The 27,423-nt window shown below is 40.5% G+C and overlaps 1 protein-coding gene across 20 annotated transcripts in view; it reads left to right on the top strand.

The window, feature by feature from the left end:
• Nucleotides 1–27,423, top strand: part of ANKS1B (ankyrin repeat and sterile alpha motif domain containing 1B) — a 1,164,750-nt gene that overhangs the window by 1,075,778 nt on the left and 61,549 nt on the right. For 8 of the 20 annotated variants that reach the window (XM_033427668.2, XM_049694293.1, XM_033427673.2 and 5 more), the window contains 3 exons: nucleotides 1,756–1,863; nucleotides 4,192–4,371; nucleotides 25,203–25,277. In XM_033427668.2, the coding sequence (XP_033283559.1) occupies nucleotides 1,756–1,863; nucleotides 4,192–4,371; nucleotides 25,203–25,277 (363 nt within the window). Of the gene's footprint in view, nucleotides 1–1,754; nucleotides 1,864–4,191; nucleotides 4,372–25,202; nucleotides 25,278–27,423 lie in introns of those variants that run through there. The other 12 variants (XM_033427675.2, XM_004269493.4, XM_049694297.1 and 9 more) reach the window with 6 other exon arrangements.

Raw genomic sequence — 27,423 nt, 5'->3', positions numbered from 1 at the left:
CTGAGCCTGCACGTCTGGAGCCTGTGTGTCTGGAGCCTGTGCTCCGCAACGAGAGGCCGCGATAGTGAAGAGGCCTGTGCACCGCGATGAAGAGTGGACCCCACTTGCCACAACTAGAGAAAGCCCTCTCACAGAAACGAAGACCTAACACAGCCAAAAATAAATATAAAAATAAATAAATAACTAAAAAAGATTACTATTAATTAAAGAAAACCAGACATCCCAAGTTAATGAATTTAAAAATAAATAAATAAAGTTTTAATTAAAAAATAAATAAAAGGAATAGAGCATCATGCTAGTTTAAAATTGAAATCAGATTAGGCAGAAAGGCCAATAGGCTAACTGACAAATAGGCCAATAATAGTTCAAGGTAGCACAGGATGAGTGCCAAGGAAATGCCCACTTCAACCCCTTAAAACTTGAAAAGAGAAATTTTTTTAAAAAATCATTTTCACAATGGGCCATTTACTTTGGGAACTAGTTACCCAACAAGGGTTGTTCTATCCTGGTACTACACTTGTGCAGAAAGAGGTGAATATATTTCTTATGAATGGATTTATAATTTGTTGTTTTTAAAAAGTCAGTAATATTTGGAGATATGCCCAAACTTTGCTGTTTGCCTTGGCGTAAAACAAGTTTTGGAGTCAGGCAAACCATATTCAAATCCCAGAGCCACCACATACTAGCTCTTAGGTGGGCTACTTAACCACTCTGAACCTCAATCTCCTCCTCTGTAAAGCAAGAAGAACACCTTCCAGTTAGGAATGTTGGGATGAAGGAAAGAGTAACATTTGTAAAGCTCTGGGAAGGGCTGAGGACAGAGGCTGTCTGCAAGGCTTGGTTTCCTTTGTTATCTCTTCTACACTATGCCCTTTGCAGCCCTGTCAGACTCAAAAATCCCATCCTGGGGAGTCTCTGGTCAGGCAGTACTTGATTCTAATCCTACTTTGCTACTTTCATCTGTATTAACATTCATTCTTTCATATTCATTGAGCCCCGACTATTTCAAACATTGGTTTAGGTGTTTGGGAAATAGTAATGATAAAGATATACCTGCTGTCTGGAAGCTTACCTGGGGGAGAGGGCTACACAAACACTAAACCTGCAAATAAAGTTATTTCAGAGAATTATACGAAGAGGATCACAGGGTAGAGTGTGACGGGGTGAGGGCTCAGTTCTTTTAAAGAGGAGATGGGAAGGGCCTTTGTGAGAAGACAGATAACACTTAAACAACGTCCAAAGGGATGAGAAGGTGTCATTTGAAAATTGCTGGGGAACATTCCAGGCAGATGGAGAAACAAGGGTGGAGGCCCCAAGGCCAGAATGAGTGTGGAATGTTCAAAGAACAGAGAAGGCTGGAGGGGAGAGAGGAGGGGACACAGAGAAAGACAGAGGGCAGGCAGCCTTGTTGGAACTTGAGGCCAGCTCAGGACTCAGATTTTATTCTGAGCCGCAGGAAGCTATTAGAGGGACGAGGCTTGACTTCTACTTTGGAAGGGTCCTGTGGCTGCTTGGTAGAGAGTTAGACCCTAGGGCAGCCTGAGTGGCAGCACTGTCCCTGCTTTCTCTTCCTACCCACACTGCCTTGCCATTCTGTTCCTCTCTGGATCCGAGGGGACACACTGATTTCACACCACTTCTCTCCCGGTGCAGAGGTAACTTTACACAAATCTCTTTCCGCTCCTTTATCTTTTAGGACACGTAAAAATTATTTTTCTCAAGTGAAATATTTAACCCAAATATATGTCTTTTCAGGTTTTAAAAATCAATTTGATTGGCCACAGGAAACGTATCTTGGCATCTCTAGGAGACAGGCTGCACGACGACCCACCACAGAAGCCCCCTCGGTCCATCACCCTCAGGGTAAGTACCCAGCATGCTTGTTTTGTCCTCCACTCTTATCCTCGAAAATTATTTTGTGCAATAAAATAAAAATGATTGAAGCAGTGGGTCAGGAAGTACAGGCTGTTTTCCATGTAGCCTACCTCACCTGTATAAAAAACTATCTCGCCTTTGATAGTGTTCTCTACGACAAGATTTGTTTTTCTCGGTTGGTTAAATATATATTTTTGAGATTTAAATTAACATCTGAAAAACCACCACCTTTAAAGAACCTCTCCGCTACCCCGCATCCCACACACCCCTCTACACCAAGAGAAGAAATGAGTTTTCTGTCAAACTCCTCAAACCCACAGGTAGAAAATCGATGAGGACCAGAGTTAAGTAAAAGATCAATTTAAAATTAACCTTAGGGTCTTCTGTTTTTTAAGAAGTGAAAATTTTTCAGCTTTGCCCACTTCAAAAATTAAGAGCAGAGAATCTAGAACTTTATTTAGTAAACTGTTTCAGCTGTATTTCAGAATTATGGGGTAGAAAAACTAGGAGGAAGAGAGAAATAAAGTGGAAGAGGAAGGAAGGCAAGAAAGAGCAGAGGGAAGGAGACAGAGAGAGAGAAGATTGCCAGGCAGAATGGCAGCGGAAGGAGTAGCCAGTGGTCGCTGGTGTTCATGAGGCCTGTAGAAACGTTTCAAAAATTTACCATAAAGGCAGGATCACCATGACCAGTTGGAGAGTTCCAACTCTGTTCTCTTTATTGAGTCCTGCACTTGCTTGCTTCTGATTCCTTTTCTGCAGTGTCAGAAAGGGTAGTGATAATAAACGAACACAAAAGTAGCACTTAGATGTCACTGCCAGCGATGAAATGCAGTCGAATGCCTCTTATCAGTGGACTTCAGCAAACAGTAACTACTGTCAGTATCACAGAGGATCGAGCAGGAGAGGAGCTGTTAAGATTTTAAAGCTGATTCAGTTTTAAAGGAAAAGAAAATACACAAAGACTTCAGGAAATGCAAGAGAATTGGCTCCAGGAGGGCCATGAGGAAAACTGACGATTGGGGCAGTTGGAATACACTGGTTTATTTGGAGGCTAGTGAAGGCTTAGGGAGTAGTGAAGATAGAAGAGGACCTATTTCTCCCTCAGTAAGAAGAGCCTCAAATAAATTGGGGGAAAATAAGGCTAGAAAGGGATTATCGTTTTGCCTTTGTTTTGCTACACAAAAGAGGAGAAAGATACAGGCACCATAAGTGTAACCATCCTAAAATGACCCTTTCGAGGAGTAATTCCCTGCTACTTACCCTACAGGCACCATAAGTGTAACCATCCTAAAATGACCCTTTCGAGGAGTAATTCCCTGCTACTTACCTTCCTAAAGGAAGTCTTTCCTTCCTCTGCTGAACCTCTCCCTCTGGCTCTCTGGAAGAGATTTAGGGAAACAGACAAATCAAAGACAGAAGTTCCCAAGAAAAAGTGTAGGACCTTAATCCATCATAGGAGGTCCAGAACATCTTGGGGAGAAGTAGCCTGGAGAATCGGCACGATCCAATCCTCCACTTACTTGCACACATCAGAGCCCAGCTGTCTTCCCCCCTTTACCTTACTTCTTTTTTTTTTTTTTTTTTTTTTGCGGTACACGGGCCTCTCACTGTCGTGGCCTCTCCCGTTGCGGAGCACAGGCTCCAGATGCACAGGTTCAGCAGCCATGGCTCACGGGCCCAGCCGCTCCGCGGCATGTGGGATCTTCCCGGACCGGGGCACAAACCCGTGTCCCCTGCATCGGCAGGCGGACTCTCAACCACTGCTCCACCAGGGACCAGTTTCCCCCAGTTCTCTTTGCCATTGAAGCCCATCCTCTGTCATTACATGCATTGCCCTGCAGTCTGTGCGTGTGACATGCCATTTCCGTACTGTGTCCTCTTCCTGGCAGGGATTGCCAGGCCACTCGCTGATGGAGGATCAACACCCATGAGGTCCCACTTTAGCTTTCTTGTCATGGCATCTACCATGGTGAGGCCCCTCTGTCCACATAGAGACACAGTGCCTTCCCTTGTAAACACAAGTGATAGTGTCAGGGGTGCCCAACATAGGTGTGCCTCTCTCCTGGGATCATCCATGGTGCTGGCTTAAGAAAACAGAGCCTGATTGTTGATATTGTAAACCTTCAACCTGAAATGCTTAGTGGGGAGGTATTGATTGTGCCTTTAATAAAATGGTAGAATGTCATCGATTCCTTGGCAGTTGATTCAAAAATGACTCCCCACCCCCGCCGTGTATCTTGTCAGTATTTCACAGTTTTGAAACCAGAGGTCAGCCACAAGAACATGGTATTTATTTCATGATGTATTTCCATTCAGGAACCCAGTGGTAATCACACTCCTCCTCAGTTGTCTCCATCACTTAGCCAAAGCACTTACACCACTGGTGGCTCCCTAGACGTTCCTCACATTATCATGCAGGGCGATGCAAGGAGGAGAAGAAATGAAAACTACTTTGATGATATTCCCCGATCAAAACTGGAGAGGCAGATGGCCCAGGTAAGGTGTTCGAAGCGTCTGTGCTGTTTTTGTCTTTCACCCACATCAAGCAATGCATTCCAGTTTTGAACAGTTGCTTACAATGGATGCCTACTGTGCACAACGTAACTGGAATTTTACCATTTTATGCCATGACTTTCGTTCTCTGCTCAGTTGAACTAGAATGAAATGGACCTTTCTGGGAATGGAATGTATACACAGATCCCTGTTATCCGTTTCTTTACTGAAGAAATTATGTCTGATGTCTTTGCACCCAGAAAGTCTTTGCCCTAAAGGGAGTAATACTGTGTAAGAATCAAATCATAATGAAAAAATAAATCATAAAAGTCTAGATTATAGAATGTAAATTGGTCAGATGACAGGGCAAAAGTTGGGGGTGGGGGAGTATTAACTCCGAGAAATGTGGTTCATTTTCTCCCAAGTTTACACATTTGTGTAGAATTGTACAATGGGGACTAGTTGCACCCATCTCATACTGTCACCTCGAGTGGTTGAAAATGATGCTGCTGCCTGACACAGATAACTGAACAGAGAGGTCTGTCCTGTTCAGACCTTTCCGTGTTTTGGGTATGGATGTCCGTGTTTCACCTGTCCGCAGATTGCTGCTCAGGAACTCAGGTCAGCCATGACCAAATAGTGGTGCTCTTCCTAAAGCACATTCAGATGGGCAGCTAGCTCTGCAGTGTCATCCCGAGGCTCACAGCTATGCATTTGTTGACAGCTGTTGGCAGAATCAACCCTTTTCATCCTCATTCTAGGTTCAGACTGAGCGTTGAGAGGCTTCTCTGCCTCCCACACCTAAGATGAGAATCTTGAGGTGAAAATTTGACTGCAATTGCGTTGCCTTGGTTGTTAAATATTTTCCTCAGCTGTTTGGTGAGATACTGTTTTTTTTAAAGCCTTTGGTAAACATTCAGTGCTTGCCGCTCACGAAAGAAAAATGTGAAGAGAATGTTCTGGAAGCCATGGCTATTCTGCCTGCATATGCCCTGGAGAGAAGGGGTCTGAGATATTGTGTCTCCTTTTGACTTGCTCAATATCAAATTGTTCTCAGGGTTCTTTGTGCAAAGAATAGCAATGTTGGGATTATGGAGAATCTTTTATTGAAGGGAGGTGGAAAATGTTGGAGAGACAAGAAAAGAATAATTTTCCCTCTCTCTCTTGTTAAGTATTGTCTTTTAATCCTTATTACTTTTTCACTGATTTTTTTTTTAAATAAAGAATCTAAAAGCTTTTTTCCCCAAGATGTTCATACATTTCCTGCTATTTGTTAGTTTCTGTGGATCACATATGTGGTTACATTTCTCTAATGACAGTATTTCAGAGACATGGTTTGTTTTAACCTTGAACCATGTAGTCTTTATGTATTAATGCAAACTGGGCCTTTCCTGGACCCTTTTCTTCCCTGAGTAAGGGCAGAGCATCCATTAACAAGCATTATCTGTTACTGACTGTGCCAAATTCAGGAACAGAATCACCTGTCTGAACTGCTCATGTAATTTATGCAAGTTCTCCACACAGTGCAGTTTTTTTCAGAGAGGAAATTAATTACTCTTTGGCCTGAGTATGCACATCAGAAGTAATCTAGCAATTGCTCCCTTATGATCTTTGTGAGATTCACAACCTAGGGGCATTATTACCATCTGAAGAGCCTAGATCTTTCTCTTGTCATTCCAATCAGAATGCATCCCTTTCTGGAATTGCCTTGCCCTTGAGAAAATTGAATGAACTTTTATCTGGCCAGGTGAGAAAGGCCAAAATGCACAAAGAGAAATGAGGTAAGCAGTGGATGAGTTGGGAGCTATGGGAGGTCTGTGTGAATGTGCTTATTTCCCTCCTGTGTACTGTTCACAATGATCGGATGACTGATGGAGACCTAGGCCTCCATCAGCAGCCAGGAGCTTATTAGAAGCTTTCTAACATCCCACTGCTCAATACAGCACTTTTGCTGCAGAATAAATAGGAGATGGCACTACAGGAATCCAATCGATAAGAAAAAAGGATTCTGGGATTGCAGCTCTTTAGGCTGTGTTAATTGCAGTTTTTTATTTGTCTTGAGACTTTCTCAGTCTAGAAATGCCAGAAATCGTGGAGAAATGAATGGGTACCTTTTAAAAAATAGAACCATTTCAAAGCTTTAACCTGTCAAAATATGAAATACTTGGTAATTTTGTTGTTGAACAGTTTTATTTATGTGACTTTTTCACCACTCAGCCACCCAATTGATGTTTTTTCTTATTTTTCTGCTTCTGGTCATTTGCTGTAATAATTTTTGAAATCCGTTCGCTTTTTTTTTTTTTTAGAACCCATCAAACTGTCTCTAGACCACGTCTTCCCCAATGTTATGCCCTTAGCCAGTAAAGCTGAATTCAAGTCTTCTTCCTAAGGGCTTGAATTAGCAATTTTAGCAATTAAATTCCTGTAAGCAAGCAGCTAGTTACACCTCCTTCCCACCTGGAGCTCAGTCCCTGAGGTTCCTTCCCAAGGGGTTTCTCCCAAGGGGCTTGCTTGAGGTTGGGTAACGCATGCCTAACCAGTCTGTTTCCCACTAAAAGGCCGAAGTCCACCTTCAGGCTTTCTTACTTACTTACTAAAAGAAAGGAAAACACAATTAAAAGAAAATCACCTGGACAAATCCTTGTTCTCAGAAACCCCTTTACTGCTTCACGTTTACCTGCGCCCCCAGAAGAGTGATTTGGAATTCTAGCCGTAGGCCAGGAACCTTAAGTTCTTGGTGGCTGCAGTAATTCATAGCAGCATAGCTTTTGCCCAGCAGACGTGTGGAAGTGCTTTAACTTGAAAAGCCAATGCTGAAAGTTACATTGAGATAAATTTAATGTCCATTCCACCTATTAAATTTGTTCGTTAGCAAATATTTTTTTAAAAGGTAACACAGTGTTTGACTACTTGTTTTCAGTTCGAACCGATGTTTAAAATACTTGTCTTGGAATCCAGAGGGTTTTAAATAGTACGGCTATTGTTTGCTTTTATTCTGATGTAAGCAATATTGTGGCATCAAATTGTCTTAAATAAATATGTGAGAAACAAAATCAAGTTCAGTACTGATAGGATTTTTGAAACCATGAAATGTAATGATGTAAACACATCTAAACAATCGATTGCCTATCATGCTGAAAACATAGCTTTCTAGCCTATAATTCTAAATTGGACTCAGCCCAGAAGTTCTGAAAGGCTCCCCTATTTCCATATCCCTAATAAATAAATGTTGCATTCACATTTGTATAATAATACCTTAATGCGTATAGAGCTTGCTTTTAAATTTCCAAAGTACTGTCACATCTGTCATCTCATTTTAGCACAGACAAGGTATCCTACACAACTATTTATGTGTGTGTAGCACATGGCAGATCAGCTTTTAAGGCCAAGTTCTGTGGAGATGAGATAGTAAGTGAAAATATGAAAAATAATAACAGAAGGAGGAAAAGTATTTCCAGTATTTAGGACCTAATTGCAATATTTAGAAATTTTCTTGAGTGATATTTAGGAGAAGTCAAAACATCCTTAAAATGAATAATAAATGAGAGTAATGGAATTAATAAAGTTTAGGGACCACATTCTCCAAAGTTATGAAAAAAGGAAACGGAGTTTCCCAAAGTGAAACTTATAACCATTTATTTATAACCAAATACTTATGGAAAAATGAAATAATACTTCTATTTTCACAAAATAAAAAAGACTCCTAAACAGTAAGAGAAAACCCACACTATAGAAGTTCTTGTGTTTTGAATGCTCTCATCTAATTAGAAATATCAATATTGCCTGAGGCAGTTACCTTACCTGATGCGTACAAACCTTAGAAACAGACATTATCCACATTTCAAAGACTGGGAAACAGAAATTATATGACTTGGTGGGGGTAGCACAGCCAGAAAGAAACCAAATGAGAACTTGCCTGGGGCAATATGTCAGGCACTAGAAAGGCTTTGTCTAAATTGCTTCTAAATCACTAGAAAGTTGATTCAGTTGAAAGTCTAATATATCTTGATCCAAACAGTATTACTTAATAAGTACGACTAGATCAATTACTTCTTTATTTGAAAGCACTTTACATATTATATTAGTTCTACAAATGGTCGTTCTTTTGATTCTGTTAGAGGAAGAGAAATGGAAACTGGACCACATAGAAGCCCTGCCATGGCCCCATCCATGTCTGAAATTCCACATGCAGTATCTTATTTAAACCTCACAGCAGCCCCTTCTATACTCAAGGAACCCAGCTGGGTGAGCGCTTTGCCTTGCAGCTGCTACGTGGCAGAGCCAGGACTCAAGCTGTCTGCCTGACCATGTCCTGTTCTATGGCCCCTGATGCCCGGTGGGCTACTTCTATTTTAAAATGATATAGAATATCTTAGTAACAGTTCAATACATACTAATTTCCCATATGCTCTAACAGATTATACATAGGAACAGTGAGAAGAATGAGGATAAAATTGCTAGTTGTTTAGTGGAAACTTACTGAATCAGCTCATGGTTCTCACCATAAAACCTTTTTTTAAAAAAATACTTAATTTAAAAAATTTTATTTTATTGCAGTATAGCCAATTTATAATATCATGTTAGTTTCAGGTATACTATGAGTCTGTTTCTGTTCGGAAAATAAGTTCATTGATATCTCTTTTTTTTAGATTCCACATATAAGTGGTATCATACGATATTTGTCTTTCTCTGTCTGGCTTATTTCACTTAGTAGGATAATAGTAGTAGTAGGATAATCTCTAGGTCCATCCATGTTGCTGCAAATGGCATTATTTCATTCTTTTTTATGGCTGAGTAATATCCCATTGTATGTATATAACCACATCTTCTTTATCCATTCATCTGTCAATGGACATTTAGGTTGTATTCATGTCTTGGCTATTGTGAATAGTGCTGCTGTGAACATAAGGGTGCATGTATCTTTTTGCATTATGGTTTTCTCCGGATATTTGCCTAGGAGTGGGATTGCTGGGTCGTATGGTAGCTTTGTTTTTAGTTTTTTAAGGAACCTCCATACTGTTCTCCATAGTGGCTGTATCAATTTACATTCCCACCAACAGTGCAGGAGGGTTCCCTTTTCTCCACACCCTCTCCAACATTTATTGTGTGTAGATTTTTTGATGATGGCCATTCTGACCGATGTGAGGTGATACCTCATTGTAGTTTTGATTTGCATTTCTCTAATAATTAGTGATGTTGAAGCATTTTTTCATGTGTTTTTTGGCTATCTGAGTGTCTTCTTTGGAGAAATGTCTATTTAAATTTTTTGTCCATTTTTTTATTGGGTTATTGGTTTTTTTGATATTAAGCTTCATGAGCTATTTATATATTTTGGAGATAATCCCTTGTCAGTTGCTTTGTTTGCAAATATTGTCTCCCATTCTGAGGTCTGTCTTTTTGTTTTGTTTATGGTTTCCTTTGCTGTGCAAAAGCTTTTAAGTTTAATTAGGCCTCATTTGTTTATTTTTGTTTTTATTTTCATTACTCTAGGAGATAGATCAAAAAAGATTATTTGTAGACTTTTTGATGCTGGCCATTCTGACCGGAGTGAAGTCATACCTCATTGTAGTTTTGATTTGCATTTCTCTAATAATTAGCAATGTTGAACATTTTTTCATGTGGCCATTGGCCATCTGTATGTTTTCTTTGCAGAAATGTCTATCTAGGCCTTCTGCTCATTTTTTGATTGGATTGTTTGTTTTTTTGATATTGAGCTGTATGAGCTGTTTGTATATTTTGGAAACTGATCCCTTGTCGGTTGCATCATTTGTAAACATTTTCTCCCATTCTGTAGGTTGTCTTTTGGTTTTGTTTATGGTTTTCTTTGCTGTGCAAAAGCTTTTAAGTTTAATTAGGTCTCATTTGTTTATTTTTATTTCCATTCCTCTTGGAGATGGGTAAAAAGATATTGCTGCGATTTATGTCAAAGAGTGTTCTGCCTATATTTTCCTCTAGGAGTTTTATAGTATCTGGCCTTACATTTAGGTCTTTAATCCATTTCCGAGTTTCTACAGTGTTTATTTGTTGATCCTCTTAGTGGAAACCCTTCCTGCACATTTGGTAGAACTCTGCCCTCCTCCCACGTTTGTGAAAAGCTTTGTAGGTAGCTGTGGGGTTTACTGCATATACAGAGAAGTTCTTGCCCGTGAGGGTTTCTCCAATTACTGGATGCTGTTTCCTTAGCAGCATCTTCAGTTGGAGTTTTGATTTGGTTTCTTTCAGGCTGTGTGACCTGTACCAAGTCATGCGATTTCTCTGAACTTCGGTTTCCTTGTCTTTAAATCATGGATAAAGACTGCCTGGCAGGCTTGTGTGTGTCAGATAATTTATGTTTAAGTATAATCTAAACTGTAAATCACAATGTATATATAGATAGATAGATGATATGACTATCGATTCAGATATATCATCTATCAGTCCCTAATTCAAAGGTCCCTGATTCATTGTAGGGCCAGTTAATGCCAAAGACATTAGAAAGGTAAGTGCTCAGATGGTTGTAGCATTCTATAAAGACCATCCTTTTGTTCCAGTATTATTTCCATGCTTAGAATGTATATTGAGAATGGAATTGGAATTTTCCTCCTTATTATTTTAATTGTATAAATATGAAGGCTGCCAAGGAGCATCTTTCATCATGGAAAAGGGATCTGTGAAATGATCACAAAGCCAGGGAAAGCAGAGGAGAGATGGAAGAGTCCTCTGCAAATTCAGCATACAAAAGTATGTAGCAAAGGATATCTTACAGTAATAACACATTAATATTGTAACATGGTAAGAGAAAATATTAAGTGAGAAAGAAAGGATTGTTTTTGACTTAAATGAACTTTAAAACTTGTTTGAAATACAAAGTACACAAAATTGTTAACTAGAAAGCATGGATAGCCCCAAAATCCATGAGGCAAACACTGAGCCAGCCTATGAGAAAGAAGGGAGTAATTTATTCTTCTGTATTTTCTCTGGGAAAGGAAGCCTGGTGTTCCTAGAAATTCTACCCACTGCTCTCATGTTATGGAATTTACAGAATCAGCCTTCAAAAAATGGTACAACTGTGTTGAAAAGAACAGCATTTTACAAAGCGACTTTTCCCCCACTAAACAAGTTTTATTACTGAGTTACATTAGATTTTTTCAGATGTCCATGAGTTAGTGGCTAATTTTTAATTTAGATTTTCATCACCTCACCACTGCTCAGAAAAGTTCAGCGTGTCCATGACTTCAAAAATTTTTTCCATGAAGGTCTAAAGAGCAGCTTCTAATACTTAAGCACAGACAGATAATACATAACCCCAAAAAGAAGGTTAAGAATAAATTCAGTAAGCTCTTCCATCAGGAGCTTCTGATGTGACAGCTTGTTGAGTTGACAAGCTAACACACCAGCTTCAGTGATAACTTGGGATGTTGATGATATCTGTGCCCTGTTTCAAGCCAGGAACTCTGGACCATCAGCCATCTATGCCCAAAGGCATCATGCCAAGCAAAAGTGGAAAAAGGTGCTTTCATACTTGGAATTTAAACCTGATGTGTTGTATACCTAGTTTGTTAATGTGGACGGTTAACTGCCTTTTCTCAAAATATATGCTCTCCCTATACTACAAAGCTACAGTAATCAAGACAGTATGGTACTGGCATGAAAACAGAAATATAGATCAATGGAACAGGATAGAAAACCCAGAGATAAACCCATGCACGTATGTCACCTTATCTTTGATAAAGGAGGCAAAAATATACAATGGAGAAAAGACAGCCTCTTGAATAAGTGGTGCTGGGAAAACTGGACAGCTACATGTAAAAGAATGAAATTAGAACACTCCCTAACACCATATACAAAAATAAACTCAAAATGGATTAAAGACCTAAATGTAAGGCCAGACACTATAAAACTCTTAGAGGAAAACATAGGCAGAACACTCTATGACATAAATTACAGCAAGATCCTTTTTGACCCACTTCCTAGAGAAATGGAAATAAAAACAAAAATAAACAAATGGGACCTAATGAAACTTAAAAGCTTTTGCACAGCAAAGGAAACCATAAACAAGATGAAAAGACAACTCTCAGAATGGGAGAAAATATTTGCAAACAAAGCAACGGACAGAGGATTAATCTCCAAAATATAGAAGCAGCTCATGCAGCTCAATATTAAAGAAACAAACAGCCCAATCCAAAAATGGGCAGAAGACCTAAATAGACATTTCTCCAAAGAAGATATGCAGACTGCCAACAAACACATGAAAGGATGCTCAAGATCACTAATCATTAGAGAAACGCAAATTAAAACTACAATGAGGTATCACTGCACACCATTCAGAACGGCCATCATCAAAAAATCTACAAACAATAAATGCTGGAGGGGGTGTGGAGAAAAGGGAACCCTCTTGCACTGTTGGTGGGAATGTAAATTGATACAGCCACTATGGAGAACAGTATGGAGGTTCCTTAAAGAACTAAAAATAGAATTACCATACGACCCAGCAATCCCACTACTGGGCATATACCCTGAGAAAACCATAATTCAGAAAGAGTCATGTACCACAATGTTCATTGCAGCTCTATTTACAATAGTCAGGACATGGAAGCAACCTAAGTGTCCATCGACAGATGAATGGATAAAGAAGATGTGGCACATATATACAATGGAATATTACTCAGCCATAAAGAGAAATGAAATTGAGTTGTGGTGAGGTCGATGGACCTAGAGTTTGTCATATAGAGTGAAGTAAGTCAGAGAAAAATAAATACCGTATGCTAACACATATATATGGAATCTAAAAAAAACAGGTTCTGAAGAACCTAGGGGCAGGACAGGAATAAAGATGCAGACGTAGAGAATGGACTTGAGGACACGGGGAGGGGGAAAGATAAGCTGGGCCGAAGTGAGAGAGTAGCATTGACATATATACACTACCAAATGTAAAACAGATAGCTAGTGGGAAGCAGCTGCATCGTACGGGGAGATCAGCTCGGTGCTTTGTGACCATCTAGAAGTGTGGGATAGGGAGGGTGGGAGAGAGGCTCAAGAGGGAGGGCTTATGGGGATATATGTATGCATATAGCTGATTCACTTTGTTATACAGCAGAAACTAACACAACGTTGTAAATCAATTATACTCCAATAAGGATACTAAAAAAAAATTTTTTTAAGTTTATATATATGCTCTCCCCGTGACAACTTTGGTGCCGGAAATTCCAGTATGATTATCGTCTTATGGGCAACATTGAAGTGTTACCGTCTATCCTGTACCACAGTCAAAAAATAATAATAATAGGAAGAAGTGGGAGAATCACTCAGATGGAGTCGCTTTTACGTTTTGATACTCATCTTACAAGTCTCAATTCTTTCATTCTCTGTCAAGTCCATCAGTGAGGCACATTAGATGACCAGGAGTTTGTTCTGACTGACGCAATCAGACCTAAACACCTCCACTCTCTTTGCTAGGGAAGCTGTGATGTCTCCACCTACCCATCATGTGCTGGTACTTAACCAAGGAGAATGTTTCCAGTTAAAACCAGATCACGGATTTTTTTTTAAAACATGAACAGAAAGGATCCTATTTTCAAGTGAATAAATAATAAATCGGACAATATATAAAAACCCTGTTTTAGTGGAATTGACCTTGTGATATTTCGTGGTGCCTTAGGCTGGCTGGCATTGAGCGGCATGTTTGCCAAGAGGCACACCAGGCTATCTTTTTCCACTTGTTAAATTTTTGGAATGTTTCTTATTAGATTCAGTCCAGTTCTTGGGTCCACAGGTCAGTGTTGGCTCTTATAATCTGACCTTGATATGTTTTCAAGGGTAGGAGAATTCTCTTCTTTTCTCCTTCTTCCTTTTCTTTTTCCAGTATTAAAGAAAATAAAGGGAAGGTGTTTAATGTCTAGAGGAAATGGGGCTTCTTGTGCGGTCCTGTCTCAGGTACGTCCGTTTATGTATGACTAAAGTAATAAATCAGTAGGGACTCTTCTGAATGCATGCAGGTAACAGAAATCCAACTCAAGATGTCTTAAGCAGAAAAGGGCACATACTTGGGTCATTTTTGGTACAAAGTCCTGGTATCCTGGGTTCAGGTGCTCATATGACATCTTGGTCTCAGGCTCTTCATGTCTTAGCTCTGCTGTCCTCTGGGTTGGCTCTTTTCCCAATCAGGCTTTCTCTACATGAGGGGAGTTTCAAGTCCAATTCCTGTTAAACTGGAACCTGTGAGAAAGAGGGCTTATCTTACCAAGGGTTCCCCAAAAAGCCCCAGGATTGAGTCCCACTGGTTCAGATCAGGCTGGTTTGGCTCTTTTATGTGTCCTGAGCTAATCACACAGGAGAGGAGCATGTGTGTGTGTGGTGTGTGTGCATGGTGTGTGCGTGGTGTGCGTGTGTGTGTGTGTGTGAGAGAGAGAGAGAGAGAGAGATGCGATTAGCCAGGCATAGGTCACATGCCTGGAGATGGTTTTAGCTCCACCTGAACCACAGGAACTGAGGGATGGCAAAGAAACTCCTCCTATGGACAGGCTTTCATGAGCAGAAGTGGCCATGGTTTCTGGGCAGACAGAAATAGCAGTGGTGGACACCTGATTAAACCCATTCTGACATCCGAATTCCAAGAATATCTGATCGACAATTGTTATATTACATGGGTATTCATTTCATTTTTGCATACTTGATTTGATGAGCTTTTTTAAAATACCAGATTTGAAGTAATGAGGTCAGAGTTAAAAATTCTGTCTCTGATATCTGATACCTCTGTAACCTTGAACAAGCCTCTTAGCTACTCAGAGCCTTAGTTTTCTCTTCCTCAAGTGAGATTAAGGCCCCCTCACATTGCTGTTGTGAGACACAAATAAAGTAGTAGTTATCACAGTAGTTTACAAAGTATACAGCTCTACGTTTGGGTGTTTTTAGAAATTATTATTATTTTGAGATAACTCTAGCTTCCTTCTACGCTATGCTTTTTCAACTGCAACTGGGAATAAATGCATTTTAAAGTAAAGCTCATAATATTTAGCGGTGTTTTACAAAACTATTTCTGTTTTCCAGCTGGTAGGCCCCAAACTAATACCTTTCCAGAGATGTGGAAACAATAGTTCTTAGGATTGCAAACACTGCACAGGAGGTTCCTATCTGTGTGATAACCTAGTTAGCATTGGAGCTCTTTGGAGAGGATTTATGGATGGTATCCATACTTAAGTACTTTTAAATACTTTATGAGTTAACATATATTAAAAATGTCATTATATTATATATTAAATTTTATTTCTCTTATAGTAAAGTATGTGAGTGCTAGGGGTGAGGCCTGACTCTTCCTTATTTTTTAATTCCCTGTAATAAGCATTCCATAAATACTTGTTGACCAGATTACTTTACATAGGTATTAGGCACCACAAAACCACAGGTTTCCAGGACTCCAGCTTAGACACAAACTGGGATGGTCTCAAATCTTTTAGAGAAACAAACTACCTGGAATAGTAGCATATCGTCTGCCAGGCTTAGATCTGGTAGTTAGTTCATCGTCATTATCGTCAGAGCCAGCACTGATGAATACAACTTTAAAATGAGGAAACTGAGGCTCGGAGACTTTGTGTTGTTGACCCAAGGCCACAGAGATTGTAAGAAGCAGAGCCAGGATTTGAACCCAGGCTCTCTAGCTTCAGAGCCTGTGCTTTAACCACTGTGATGATGAACACCCGGGTTGTGTCTATACCAGCAGACATGACACATTCTAAAAATTCTAGAACCCCAAAAGGCTTCAGCGCAATTTTTTGTAGTCCTCTGACAAATTCTGTTACTAATAGCTAATACTTTATGTAAATGCAAAGTTAGTAGAGAATTGAACCTCTAAGGTGGTGTGGATAAACATCGTATTTAAAGAAGATCCTTTGCTCTTGACATCCAACTTTTCATTCTTTGCAAATCAGGGGTAGCAAACAATTGCTTCACATAACCAGTTGTGAAATGTTGTGACACCGCCCCCCTTTCTGTATAGATCTCTACTTTGAGGCTTGAATGTAGTATCACAAAAATTTATAGTAACTTGCAGTATCTACATGCACTTATGGCTAGAGGATCCTTTTGTGCTTCTGTTAATGAAAAGCAGAGAACTTTAGGGTGGGAGGGGGCCAGAAAATGTGTCTTGATGCAGCGCCCCTTCTAATACATCCTTAATAAACAGCCGCAAGTTTATTCCTGAGCTTGTCCCTGTAAGGCAGTCCCCACTTTGTGAGGCAGCCAGCCCCACCATCATCAGAAAAGTTCTAATGAATAGAACTCTTGCCTTATATTGAACTGAAAGAAGCCTCCTTAAAGCTCCCATGTAGTTAGTTAATGCTATCTTCTGAAAACACGAAGAGTAAATCTACTCCCTCTTGCTGAGAATAGTTCTTTAAGACTAAAGACAATTTGATGTCTTCCCTTCACTATATTAACCGCATCCACCTCTTGCCAATAGCATTCTGATAAGTGGGACGCAGGCTACGCAGCATCCGGATTCCCCAGCTCTGGGCATGTCAGTGCTGTTTTAGAACTTGGTCAATGCTCAATGTATCAGTGATCCTTCCCAACTATGTAATATGTTGCTTTTAAAAGTGTACCTCAGAAAAGTGTGCCTTTCAAGTAATTCCTCCAGTGTATTGATTTCAGTGCTGAACAAGGCAGAACTGAGGAAAAAGTTCTTCTGGTAGCCTTCTACCAGAGACCTCTTAGGCTGGCATCATGCAAGAGGATTAAATCAACCAGACCTTGTTTCCCCATACATTCCACAAGGAAAACGTGAGGAAATAGTGCAGTCTCAGTAAACATCATTGAATGAATGTCCTGTCCAATACCTCTCTTTTTTTTTTTTACCAGAGGCAGGAACCAATGTTGAGCATATAGTTAATAAATGGGTTGAAATTTTAAAAATGACATTGTCGATTTACAAGAAAGGAACATAATGTATATTTTAAAGAGATGTTACAGGCAGAGAACAATTAGTACTTTGCAAAATGGAATTTCTTTGCAGCAGTTCATGTTATGATAAAAAGCAGATCAGTGCAGTTCTGAATGAGTGATTAATATTTCTGCTAATGGCCCTGAAAAATGTTTGTATCAAGAGTCGTGGCATCCAAACTTTGAGGGAGAGCAAGTAAAACAGCCCATATTGCAAGAAACAGCATGATCCCAATTGACTTAAATTCCCTGCAACATCCAGGGAACCTGGGGAGCTGAACAGTAAGATCTGGATTGTATAGACAGTGTTCCATTTTTTTTCCTCTGCTCTGTTTTTTCTTTTCCTGTGAAGAGATTTCATAAATAATTGTGTAATGTCATTTAGGGCTACAACTGTCATATTAGGGAATGCAGGTTATGTATTATCTCTACAAATGAATAACAGGTCACATGGCTATAGTTCTCTCCTATTTCAGCAGCTGAGAGCTTACTTTATGTGCTGTCAGTAGCAGAAGCAGAGTTTACAGGGAAAGAGGGAAGAAAGATGGTGGGGGGTGGAGAAAAGGAGGGAGGAGGGGGGAGGGAAGGAGACAGGGAGGAGCGAAGCAGGGAGGAAGTTAGTGAAAGAAAGCTGTAACTTTGGGCAGGCAGCAAGTAATATCAGAATTTGTATCATTTCAGTGTACTTATGATGAGACCGAATGCAGTGTTTACTTCCTCCCATTTTTGCTAGATTGATTCATTCTGACGCCAGCAATAATGGGTCACACATGGAAAGACAACTATTGGCCTGGCTTTTCACTTCCAGCAGGTGATTACCAATCTGTGCAAGAATTTCCCTGATACGGGGTCAAGTTCACAATCATGAAGGTTTGAGAAGACTGCTCATCAGAAAAGTGAAGAAATGACGGGAAGCAGGATTTTTTAGTCCAGCATTCCCTGCAAATAAAATAGTTGATCCAAAACCTTTCACAGAAAGGGCCAGTGGTAAGAAAGCCTGAACTTGTGACGTTGACGACATAGTTGAAGAGGAGAATCACACATGGTTGTTAGAGAGTGTCTACACATTGCAAAACTCCCCCGTGAAGAGAGGAGGAGGATGGTTCCCACGTCTGCGACGGTGGGACGGAAAAATAAGATGCTGGCCTGTGACTTCTGGGTAACTCAGGAGAGACAAAAGCTTCTGATTTCTGGTTTCCAGGCAAGGTTTGGTTGGTGCCCACAGAAGAGGAGGCTGCGAGGGCTGTCGCTGCTGAAGAAAAGAGGTGTTTTCTTTTGCATACGAGGTGTTTGGTGCATTGTTCCTTGACTGATCTGAATTTGTCTGACTCCATCCTTTGACAGATCTCATCTCGTTTTATTCTCTGCTCAAGGAGGCGCTGAGTTTGCTGGCTGCTGACCGAGGCTTCCTTTGTTAGGGTGCCCATTTTTCTTTTGCCTTTGAAGCTGTTTTGTTCTCTCTTCAAGTTTGTTTTTGTTTCATTTTAGAAGAGCTGTCATCCAAGAGAAGAAATGGACTTCATTACTCTTTTAACTTTCACTCTGAACCTTTCGGATTTCTTGTTAGATTCTTTCTGGTCAATTTCTGAACACCCCAAAGTGTGAAAAATTATGACAAACATAAGGGAGAAACAGAGGAAAAGCTTTCTTTTTTTTTTTTTCCGAGCTAGAACAAGGTAGAAAATTTCATCTCTGAGAGAATCTGACCAGAGGGCTCTATTCACACAAGCTTCTTTATTAAACTAGCTACACAGCATCGCAGAATCCCGAAGGTTTTCAGAGCCTAATTGGTGTTACTGAGTGGGTGGAGCTATCGCCCACTTGCTGCTTCTAAGGCCCATCAGCCTCTGAATCCCAGTTTACCACATACTGGTCCTGACAAAGGAAAATGGATCATGTCCATAGCAATCCCTATTCCATAAACGTTGACTAAAAGCAGGGCTGACCCCTACTCACTTTGCGACCCATGCCTTGTACCCAATAGATGAGCAGTAATTATCTCTGGATGAATGTCAGGGTGCCAGGAAGACAGGTTCTTATGCTGTAAACGTTTTTCCACATTTTCAATTTGTGCCTGAAAGAATAATCCCTTTGCAGCGTAGAAAGCATAGACTTAATTTGGATATAATATGCTGGGTTTTGGGGGAAGACTTCTCCGAGAAGGTGACACTGGAGTAGAACGTGAGGTATGGGAGCTGGTCCTGCAGCGTCTGGAGAAGGGGAAACAAGGGCAGAGGCTTTGAAGCAAGAGTGTGCTTTGCTCTCCAGAACCGAGTGAGCAAGAGAGCAGAGAGGTAAGGGCGGGCATGGGAGCCGGAGGATGGAGATCCTTGCCGGCCGTTATTAGGACTCTGACTTTTCTTCTGAGTTAAATGGAGCAGAACAGCATGATCTGGCTTTCGCTTTAAATGGATCATTTGGGCTGTTGTATTGAGAATAAACACTAAGGGGGCAAGGACGAGAGCAATGAGTTTGGAAGCCTAATGGAAGAATCCAAGTGAGAAAAGGTAGTGACTTGGACCAGGTAGTGATAGGAGGGTGAGAAGATTTTAGAAGTAGATTCAGTAGGATTTGCTGCTGGAATGAATGTGAAATGTGAGCAAGAGGACGACCCCAACTGGAAGAAGAGGGTTGCCATTTGGTGAGATAAGAAAGCTTACAGGGAAGGTGAGGTGATCCGGAGCTTGGTTTGGGGCATTTAAGGTTAGGATACCTCTTAATCACCAAGATTAAGAGAGGTGTTAAGAAGGCAGCTGGATGTCTGAATCTGGAGTTCAGAGGAGAGATCTGGGCTGGAGACATAAATTTGGGAGTCGGGACAGGATGAGACCACCTGGTAAAGCCAGAGAAGGAAAAGGCATTGAGGTCTGATGCTCCAGGGACCAGAGGATGACAGGAGCCAGCAAAGGAGGCTGAAAAAGGAAGGAGTGATCAAGTGTCAGGAGGTCAAGGAAGATGACCAGTTGGATTTGACACAATGAAAAAGGCAGTTTCGGCAGAGTAGGCTCAGGTGAGGACGGGAGAAGGGGAAGCCGAGACCATATAGATACTTCTTGGGGGGATTTGCTTCTTAAAGAACAGGAATCGGAGCAGGAGCTCGGGGAGAATGTTGGGTCAAGGAAAGGGGCTTGTTTGCTTTTAATGGAAGATGTTTCAGTACTTACAGGGAATGTTCCAGTAAAGAAGGGAGAACAGACGGTGAAGGAGAGAGAATTTATTGTAAATTACTGGGTTGCTACCAACTGAGCAAAAAGAAGTCAACCTTTAGGAGAAAGACTTTGGATATAGGTAATACGCTTTTTAGTTTGTTACTAGATTTGAATGCAAACGTGTGGTATTTTCTGAACTGTATTCGTGGTAACCTGAGCTACATAATGGTAACAATAGCAATATGTGTGTTGCATTTTAAGAAAACATTTCCAGAATCAGGAGAGAGGTCTGAACTCAAGATAAAATTGTGTACCTCTAAAAGTGTGCTAACTTCATCACCAAAGAAATAAACATTAAATTATTGATATCTCAGTTCTAAGATCGCTATACCTTAACCCCCATTTATTTGGATTTCATGGTAATTCAAGTTCAGATCAACTAAATTAAGCTTCACAATGTATGAGGAAAAGGAACTGAGAGAAAATTAATAAGCAAATGAAATTGCAAAGGGTGTTTACCATCCTTTTACAGAATTGTTTCCAGGCTCGTACAAGCAGCTCTTTAGCATATAGGTGTGCCTCTCTCTTCAACAAAGTCAGCGGTGCTTTTTCAGCCTTTATCAGGAAAAACGAGACCATCTCTAACAAGAAGTCTGCAAGGTTAATCTCTGGTGCATTTTGCCAGAAGAGTGTTGTCAGTGATGTAGTTTACTGAAGGCACAAGTGGCAACAACAAAGTAGATCAACTAAACGTGATAATGAAGAGCAGTAATTAATGTTCCTATGGTGCTTGACCATTTGCCAAGAAATATCGAACACATTCTGTGATTCCATTCACTCAGTCAATACGTTTGATGGCTTCTGTATTCCAGGTCCTAGAAACAGAGATGTGAAAAAGTTCCCTCTCGCGTGAAGCTTACTTAGCACGAGCCACACGACGACCTGATGAAATAAGCAGGCCAAGTGCTATTCTTCTTCTTCTTTACACATGAGGACATTCTGAAGTTTAATTAAAACTTAGATTTAAATCACTTCTGTTCTAGGAATTGGGGCCCCAGATGAAATTTTCTCACTGCTATTTTCTTTCTAAAAGCTTTTGAACACTCTGTACTTCAATGCATGTTGTACCCTGAAGTATTATCTTCATAAATGTAATGAAATTCTGCAGGGGAAGCTCTTTTGCATTTAAAAAATTCATTCCAACACTCAGCCTGGTAACCACGTGTCTGGAAGAAGAGCCATTTCATGTTATGAGGACACCAATTACAGCTGGTCTACCTTAAGCTACTGCTCTTATGCGCCTGGTAAAGTCTTTGCTACCGTCAGAATTACTGTGATGTCTGACATGTTATCAGCTTTTTAAAAAACCATCTCCATAACTAAAATACAATTAACTGCCTTTATTTTAAACTCTGTTTTTTGAATATGACTTTTTACCATTTGCACTGAGGCACATAGTTATTGGAAATGAGAGAGGATTTCCTTTATCAAGTTTGAACATACCTTATAAGTGAAAAATAGTTATTGTAACACCTTTAAAAGGTATATAAGCCACATGGGAACTCTCTTCAGTGTATATGACTAGAGGTGGGTTTTATTTCTTCACTGAGAAAATCTTATATGGAGTTTTAAAAATAAAAATAATTATGGCACAAGACCCTCTCTTCCCTCCTTAACTTTCTGGTAACTTCTGTGACTGTTGGAAGATATATTCATGTAACAGGATGCTAAGGAGGAACTTGCCTGTAGGTACTAAGTATTGCACGTTCTAAAGAGAGAGCTGCTGATAAGGGAGCCAGACACCCTACTTGGAATTTACCAACAGGTGGTGAATCCTGCCCTGCACAGTCAGCCTCCTGTCCACAGAGTCAGAAGATTGGTGCTGGGGGCGGGCCAGGGGGGCAGAGAATTGTCTGAGCCACTGTGGAAAGAACCGAGGCTTCTCCTCCCTTCCCATGGGAGGGGAGAGAGCGCATCCCCATGCAACCCAAGCCTAAGGAGAAGGTCTCCAAGAGGAATGCTCACCCGAAGTGAGGGAACCAGCCAGAAGGGGAAACTGGTATCTCTCTCCCTAGGTGAACTTCTGGGAGCAGATGCAGATAAACCAACCTGAACTGAGGAAGAGAGAACTGGAGGGAGATGTCCTGGCAGAGAGGAGGATTGGTCACAGAGCAGACTGCTCTGCGTGGCAAGGATGTATATATGTGCTGTGGATGAGCAGTCAGGAGGCGGGGCTCGTGCACTCTCCCCTGCATCCCACCCAAGGGGCGTGCACGTGTCCTACCTAAGAAGGCTGGATGGGGTTGGGGAAAGTCAGGCTAGAGCCACATTTCTCACATCAGGGACTGTGCAGTAGGGACATCCCTCCCCAGCAAAGACCTCCAGAGAACCTCCACAGATACGGTAGAACCCAGAGTGGGGCAGCTCCTATGAGAAGGATCAGAGACCAAGTTAGTGTTACCCTGAGAAGCAGTGACAACCAGCAGGGAGAATTCAGCCACTGTCAAGTAAGAGAGAGGCCCTTGTCCTTCTCCTGTATCCTCCGGCCCAGCTAAGTGCATGAAGGAGGCTGAGCTTGGCATGGGGGACATCCAAGGAGGACCGTGCCACCCTACCTCGGGTTTCTTTAAGCCTCAGGATTGGAGTGTGGTGGGGAAGGGCAAAGTTTGAATCATAAATGATATTGGAGTTTTATAAAAAAGTGAATTCTTCATAACTCAAAGTGACCAGGAGGTCATGCAGGCTGCCCAGAATGTCGATTGGCCTGTTGCCCACCAGGGAGGAGGGACTGGGCATGGCCCGTTTGGGAGGAGTTGACTGGAAAACAAAACTTTTAAGGTATTTGAACCCCTGTGGAGTTGAGACTGTTCCATGAACTGGCTCCATTTATATATATTTGTTTCAGGAGTAGTAAACAGCCTCCATATAACTGAATATTCTCTCCGTCTTCTGGCGAGGTCAGTACTGGGCTGGCATTCCTCCCTAGCCATCCTGGCAGGCTGACACGTTGTGACACTTCCCTGTGTGACCACAGCAAGCCACTTAACCTCTCTGAATGTCCTTCTCTTCATCTGTCAGATGACAGGTGATCCCTGGGTTACTTCTAGCACTAAAAGTCTGTGAAAGTCGTAGAAGATGTAATTTCTGTAAAAGAACTATCTCAGAACTGTGGGTGACAGTGCTTTAAGGGTATCCTAGAAGTATGTTTGGCGCCGGTTAAGATGGTAGTCCTGCTGAAGCATGGAATTAATATATTTAAATCAGATGACACCTATTGGAGACGAGGCTGGGGGTTTAATGGCCCCAAGACTTAACTTGCTAGAGATTTAATTTTTGCAGAGAAGGAAGGGGAAGATGCCCCTGTGGAGAAAATAGCATGAAGTTTAGAGCAGAAACTGAGAATAGCAGAGCTGGTTTAAGTGGGAGGTGGTTGGAGGTGCCTTTTGGTCAGACCCCAGGTATCTTACTTTCTTAACAGAATGCCAATTACCTGACAGTCTGTCCCCAGCAAGCCATCCAGATGACAGAAGGGATGGAAAGCAAAGATGTAGGTGTGTGTGGAGCTGCCTTTGGAACTGGAGAGAGAGATGTTAAATTTCTGGTGAGCGTTTCTGGGAGGGTGGAGGTGGGGGAAACATTTAGCCAGGGATAAGCTTTCTTTTCCACAGCGCATTTGCTGATGATATTGTTCTTTGCTGGGTTTCTAAACTGTGTTGTGGTTCCATTCTTATCTCCTTCCTGCACTGATCTTTGTGCGCTCTGCTTGTGAATTCTGGGGATGTTCGCAGCGCTTGGCTGAATAAGTTCAGGCGTTCTGCCATTTTCTGTGATTCAATTTCATGGTGTCTTTTAGATGATGGAGTTCAGGAAAAGAACTCTGTAAAGGTCAAGCCAGGAGTCTCGTTGGTTTATCTGGTGGTTTCTGCTATAACTCCTGGGAGGGTGTTGGTTCATTTGGCATTTGGTTCTAAGCAAACGTTACTGCCTTTTAATAATTGTTGGTTGTTAGATTGTTAATGGTGTGGTAGAGAATCCGAATCATGCAGCAGATTCATTAGGCTCACAGACACCAAATGGCATTCCCCAAAGTTTCTGGTTGAGGGACGGAGCTGAGCTTCCCAACCCCAGCCCCTCCCTGCTGTGCCTCCTTGGGGCCCCTCCACCACCACACATTCCCTCTGCTGGGCAGCAAACTGACACTTCTCCCTTGTTAATCACAGAGCTTTGCTCTTGAGAGCTCTGGAGGGGAAAAATCTCTCTAGGTTTATCAACTTGAGCAATGACTAAGTTAGGAAAGTCATTTTATTGCATTGTTTGCTCTCGGTCATTTGAAGATAAGAAAATTAAAATGTTTGACCTGTGTTAAAGATTTTTTTCCCATCCTTCTTGAACTTCATAAAAATATTTATCCTCTGAAACGAATGACATGAAGAGGGAAGGTATTTCCGTTCTCTTCGGCAAATGTAAAACACAGTTTGCTTTTTCCAAGATGTGAATGGATTGGTAATTTCCCTTGACATAATACTAATGCATAAATGGTCTTTTTTTTTTCCAGCCAACCCAAAAGTGTTTTTAGGCAAAAGAATGACTTGAAAGTCAATTATTAAACCTCGGGCACCCTGAAAGTTTTTTTGGTGTTTTGAGTTGTTTTTTTTTTTAAGAAATATGATTCTTTGCTTTTTATTATTTTCCTCCTTCCCTTCTTTGATGCTACCTTGGTAGCTGCCGTGTTTTAAATATTGACAAGATGAGATAGTTTTCTGTTTATATCAGCAGTCGTCTGTCTGTGAGATATGGACGAATCAGAACGCTGGATTTCCTTTCTCAGCCATCCATCAGGTTCATAATGTAAGGTTACAAATGGTTATTTTTCTCTTCCTGAACTTGAGCTGTGTCGTGTGTTGCAAAGTGTCGTCAGTAGCTATAGGGACCATGTCCTGGCAATGCAGAAAATTTGTGATGTCTAACAACTCCTGAAATTTCTTTTGTCTCTTATACTTCATTCACTGTGCCTTGTGACTAGTTAACGTGCAAACATTGTCCTAAAATAAGAAACATACTTGGTTTTGAAGTCTACAGTTAAAATCTGTCCCATGTGAGTTTGGCTTTCATCCCAGGTGTCTGCGTTAACTTGCTTTTACAGGAAAAAGGAAAAGGGTAAATTGATATATATATATACCCATGTATATATCAGTGTTATTCTTCCCCATTTTGTATTTCCCATGTCCATGGGCTATTCAGTCCTTTGTGCCTAACAATTCTTAAAGGTTCATGCACTTTACTTGTGATAAATATTTGAGTATGATTTGCATGATATTATATATAAGTTTTATGCAAATATGGGAGGAGTATAGCCAGGAGAGGCACCATTACAGCTACAAAGTGGTTCTCAGCCTTTTTCTTTTTTTCCACTTGACAGTACTGAACTGATCTTTGGAATGTGTGTGAAATCATGACCTGTTTTACTCTGAGCTGCTTAATATTCAAATATTCACAGTTCACTTTTGCATACTTTTTAAAAATTCATTTTTGTTTGGAAAGGAAACATTTTAATGTCTGGGTTTTTTTTCCATTTTGTATTTTAAAATCCAATTCTATTTTCACACTCCGTTAAATTTCTCTTATTGGATAGCCTGCTGTCTAAGAGGTTGAGGCATTTGGTTGAGAATCACTAAGCAGAGCTCTTGGGGTGGCATGCAAAGGGCCTCTTTTGAGGTGCCATGTCAGGCACACCCCTCCTCCTGTGCATGGGAATTTCTGGCACTTGGGGACCACAGTGTCTATACATTGCCTGGTACTGATGCTCCAGTGACCCAGCAGTTCCTCCTGAACACGTAAATTCTAACCAGTGCTTTTTCGTGTTCAGAAGTGGCCATCTCTGCTCTTTATCATCAAAAGGAACAAATTCAAGATAACCAGCTGCATTTGACCAAACCAGCATTCTTTATTCTTGAAGATGTTTTAAAAGAGCTGCAGCAGCATCTTGCTTTCACGTGTGTGTGAATGTTTGTAGGAGACCTTTCCTTACATTCACATCCAAATACATGTGTACGTATTTATAAATATAGAGCTATATGTAGCCTTCTTCAAAGCTGTAGAGATAATGGAAAGTAAATGTAATTACATATATCATACATGTTTGGGTAGCCCATCTCTGTCATTTGTCAGAATTATTGAAAGTGAAACCTGAAAATAACAGTCATCATTTAAAATCATTTTAGTTTTTCATTAAGTGTTCTCAGTAGAGAATAATGTTTGGTAATATTCAGATCTAAATTTACAAGCAGGTAGGTGGGAGCAGTTCCTAGTAGAAAAGATTTAAAAGCTTCTATTTAAAAAATCAATTAAATCCTAATTTTAAAAATTCTTTAAAGAATAATACAAGGCCTGGAAAACACCATATCTTCCTGTTCATGTTAGGAAACTAAGTCATAATCATAGCTTTTAATTATCTACTGACGTCCTTACAAAACTGTTTTCTCAGGAAGTAAGTAAGAATATAGATGATGTTTCCCCTTTGTATTCTCAGAACATATAGAATATGTGATATCTTCAGTTTCCATTTTTGGGGGTAGAGAGCTATATGATATGATGTTTTAGAATTATATGTCTGGTGCACATGAACTAAAACCTTGCAGTTTTACCACCCTTTGAAATAATGAAAAGATTAAAAGCTACATTTTGGAATCCACCATCCAATAAAAAGCTCTGAAATTTTGCAAATTTTTTTCTGTGTTATAACTAAATTCAGTTAGCAGTTTTATACTTTCAGCTGGTGGTATGAGACATTTAATGTAATTACATTATATTGGGTACGGCCCAATTATAATCCTTCAAACTCAGCAGGCTATGAATTTCTAGTTGGCAGTTGGCAAATACCTGTTAAGCAGAATCAATTCTCCGTTTAAAACTTTAATCTCAAATTATGTTTTTCTTTCGTATTGGAAGGTTAATTTTTATTTGAGTTTGAAGGGGTAGTTAATAATGTACATTT

Source organism: Orcinus orca, chromosome 11 (genome assembly GCF_937001465.1).
Source record: "Orcinus orca chromosome 11, mOrcOrc1.1, whole genome shotgun sequence".
Lineage (NCBI taxonomy): Eukaryota > Metazoa > Chordata > Mammalia > Artiodactyla > Delphinidae > Orcinus > Orcinus orca.
This window is presented reverse-complemented; position numbering and strand designations above follow the sequence as displayed.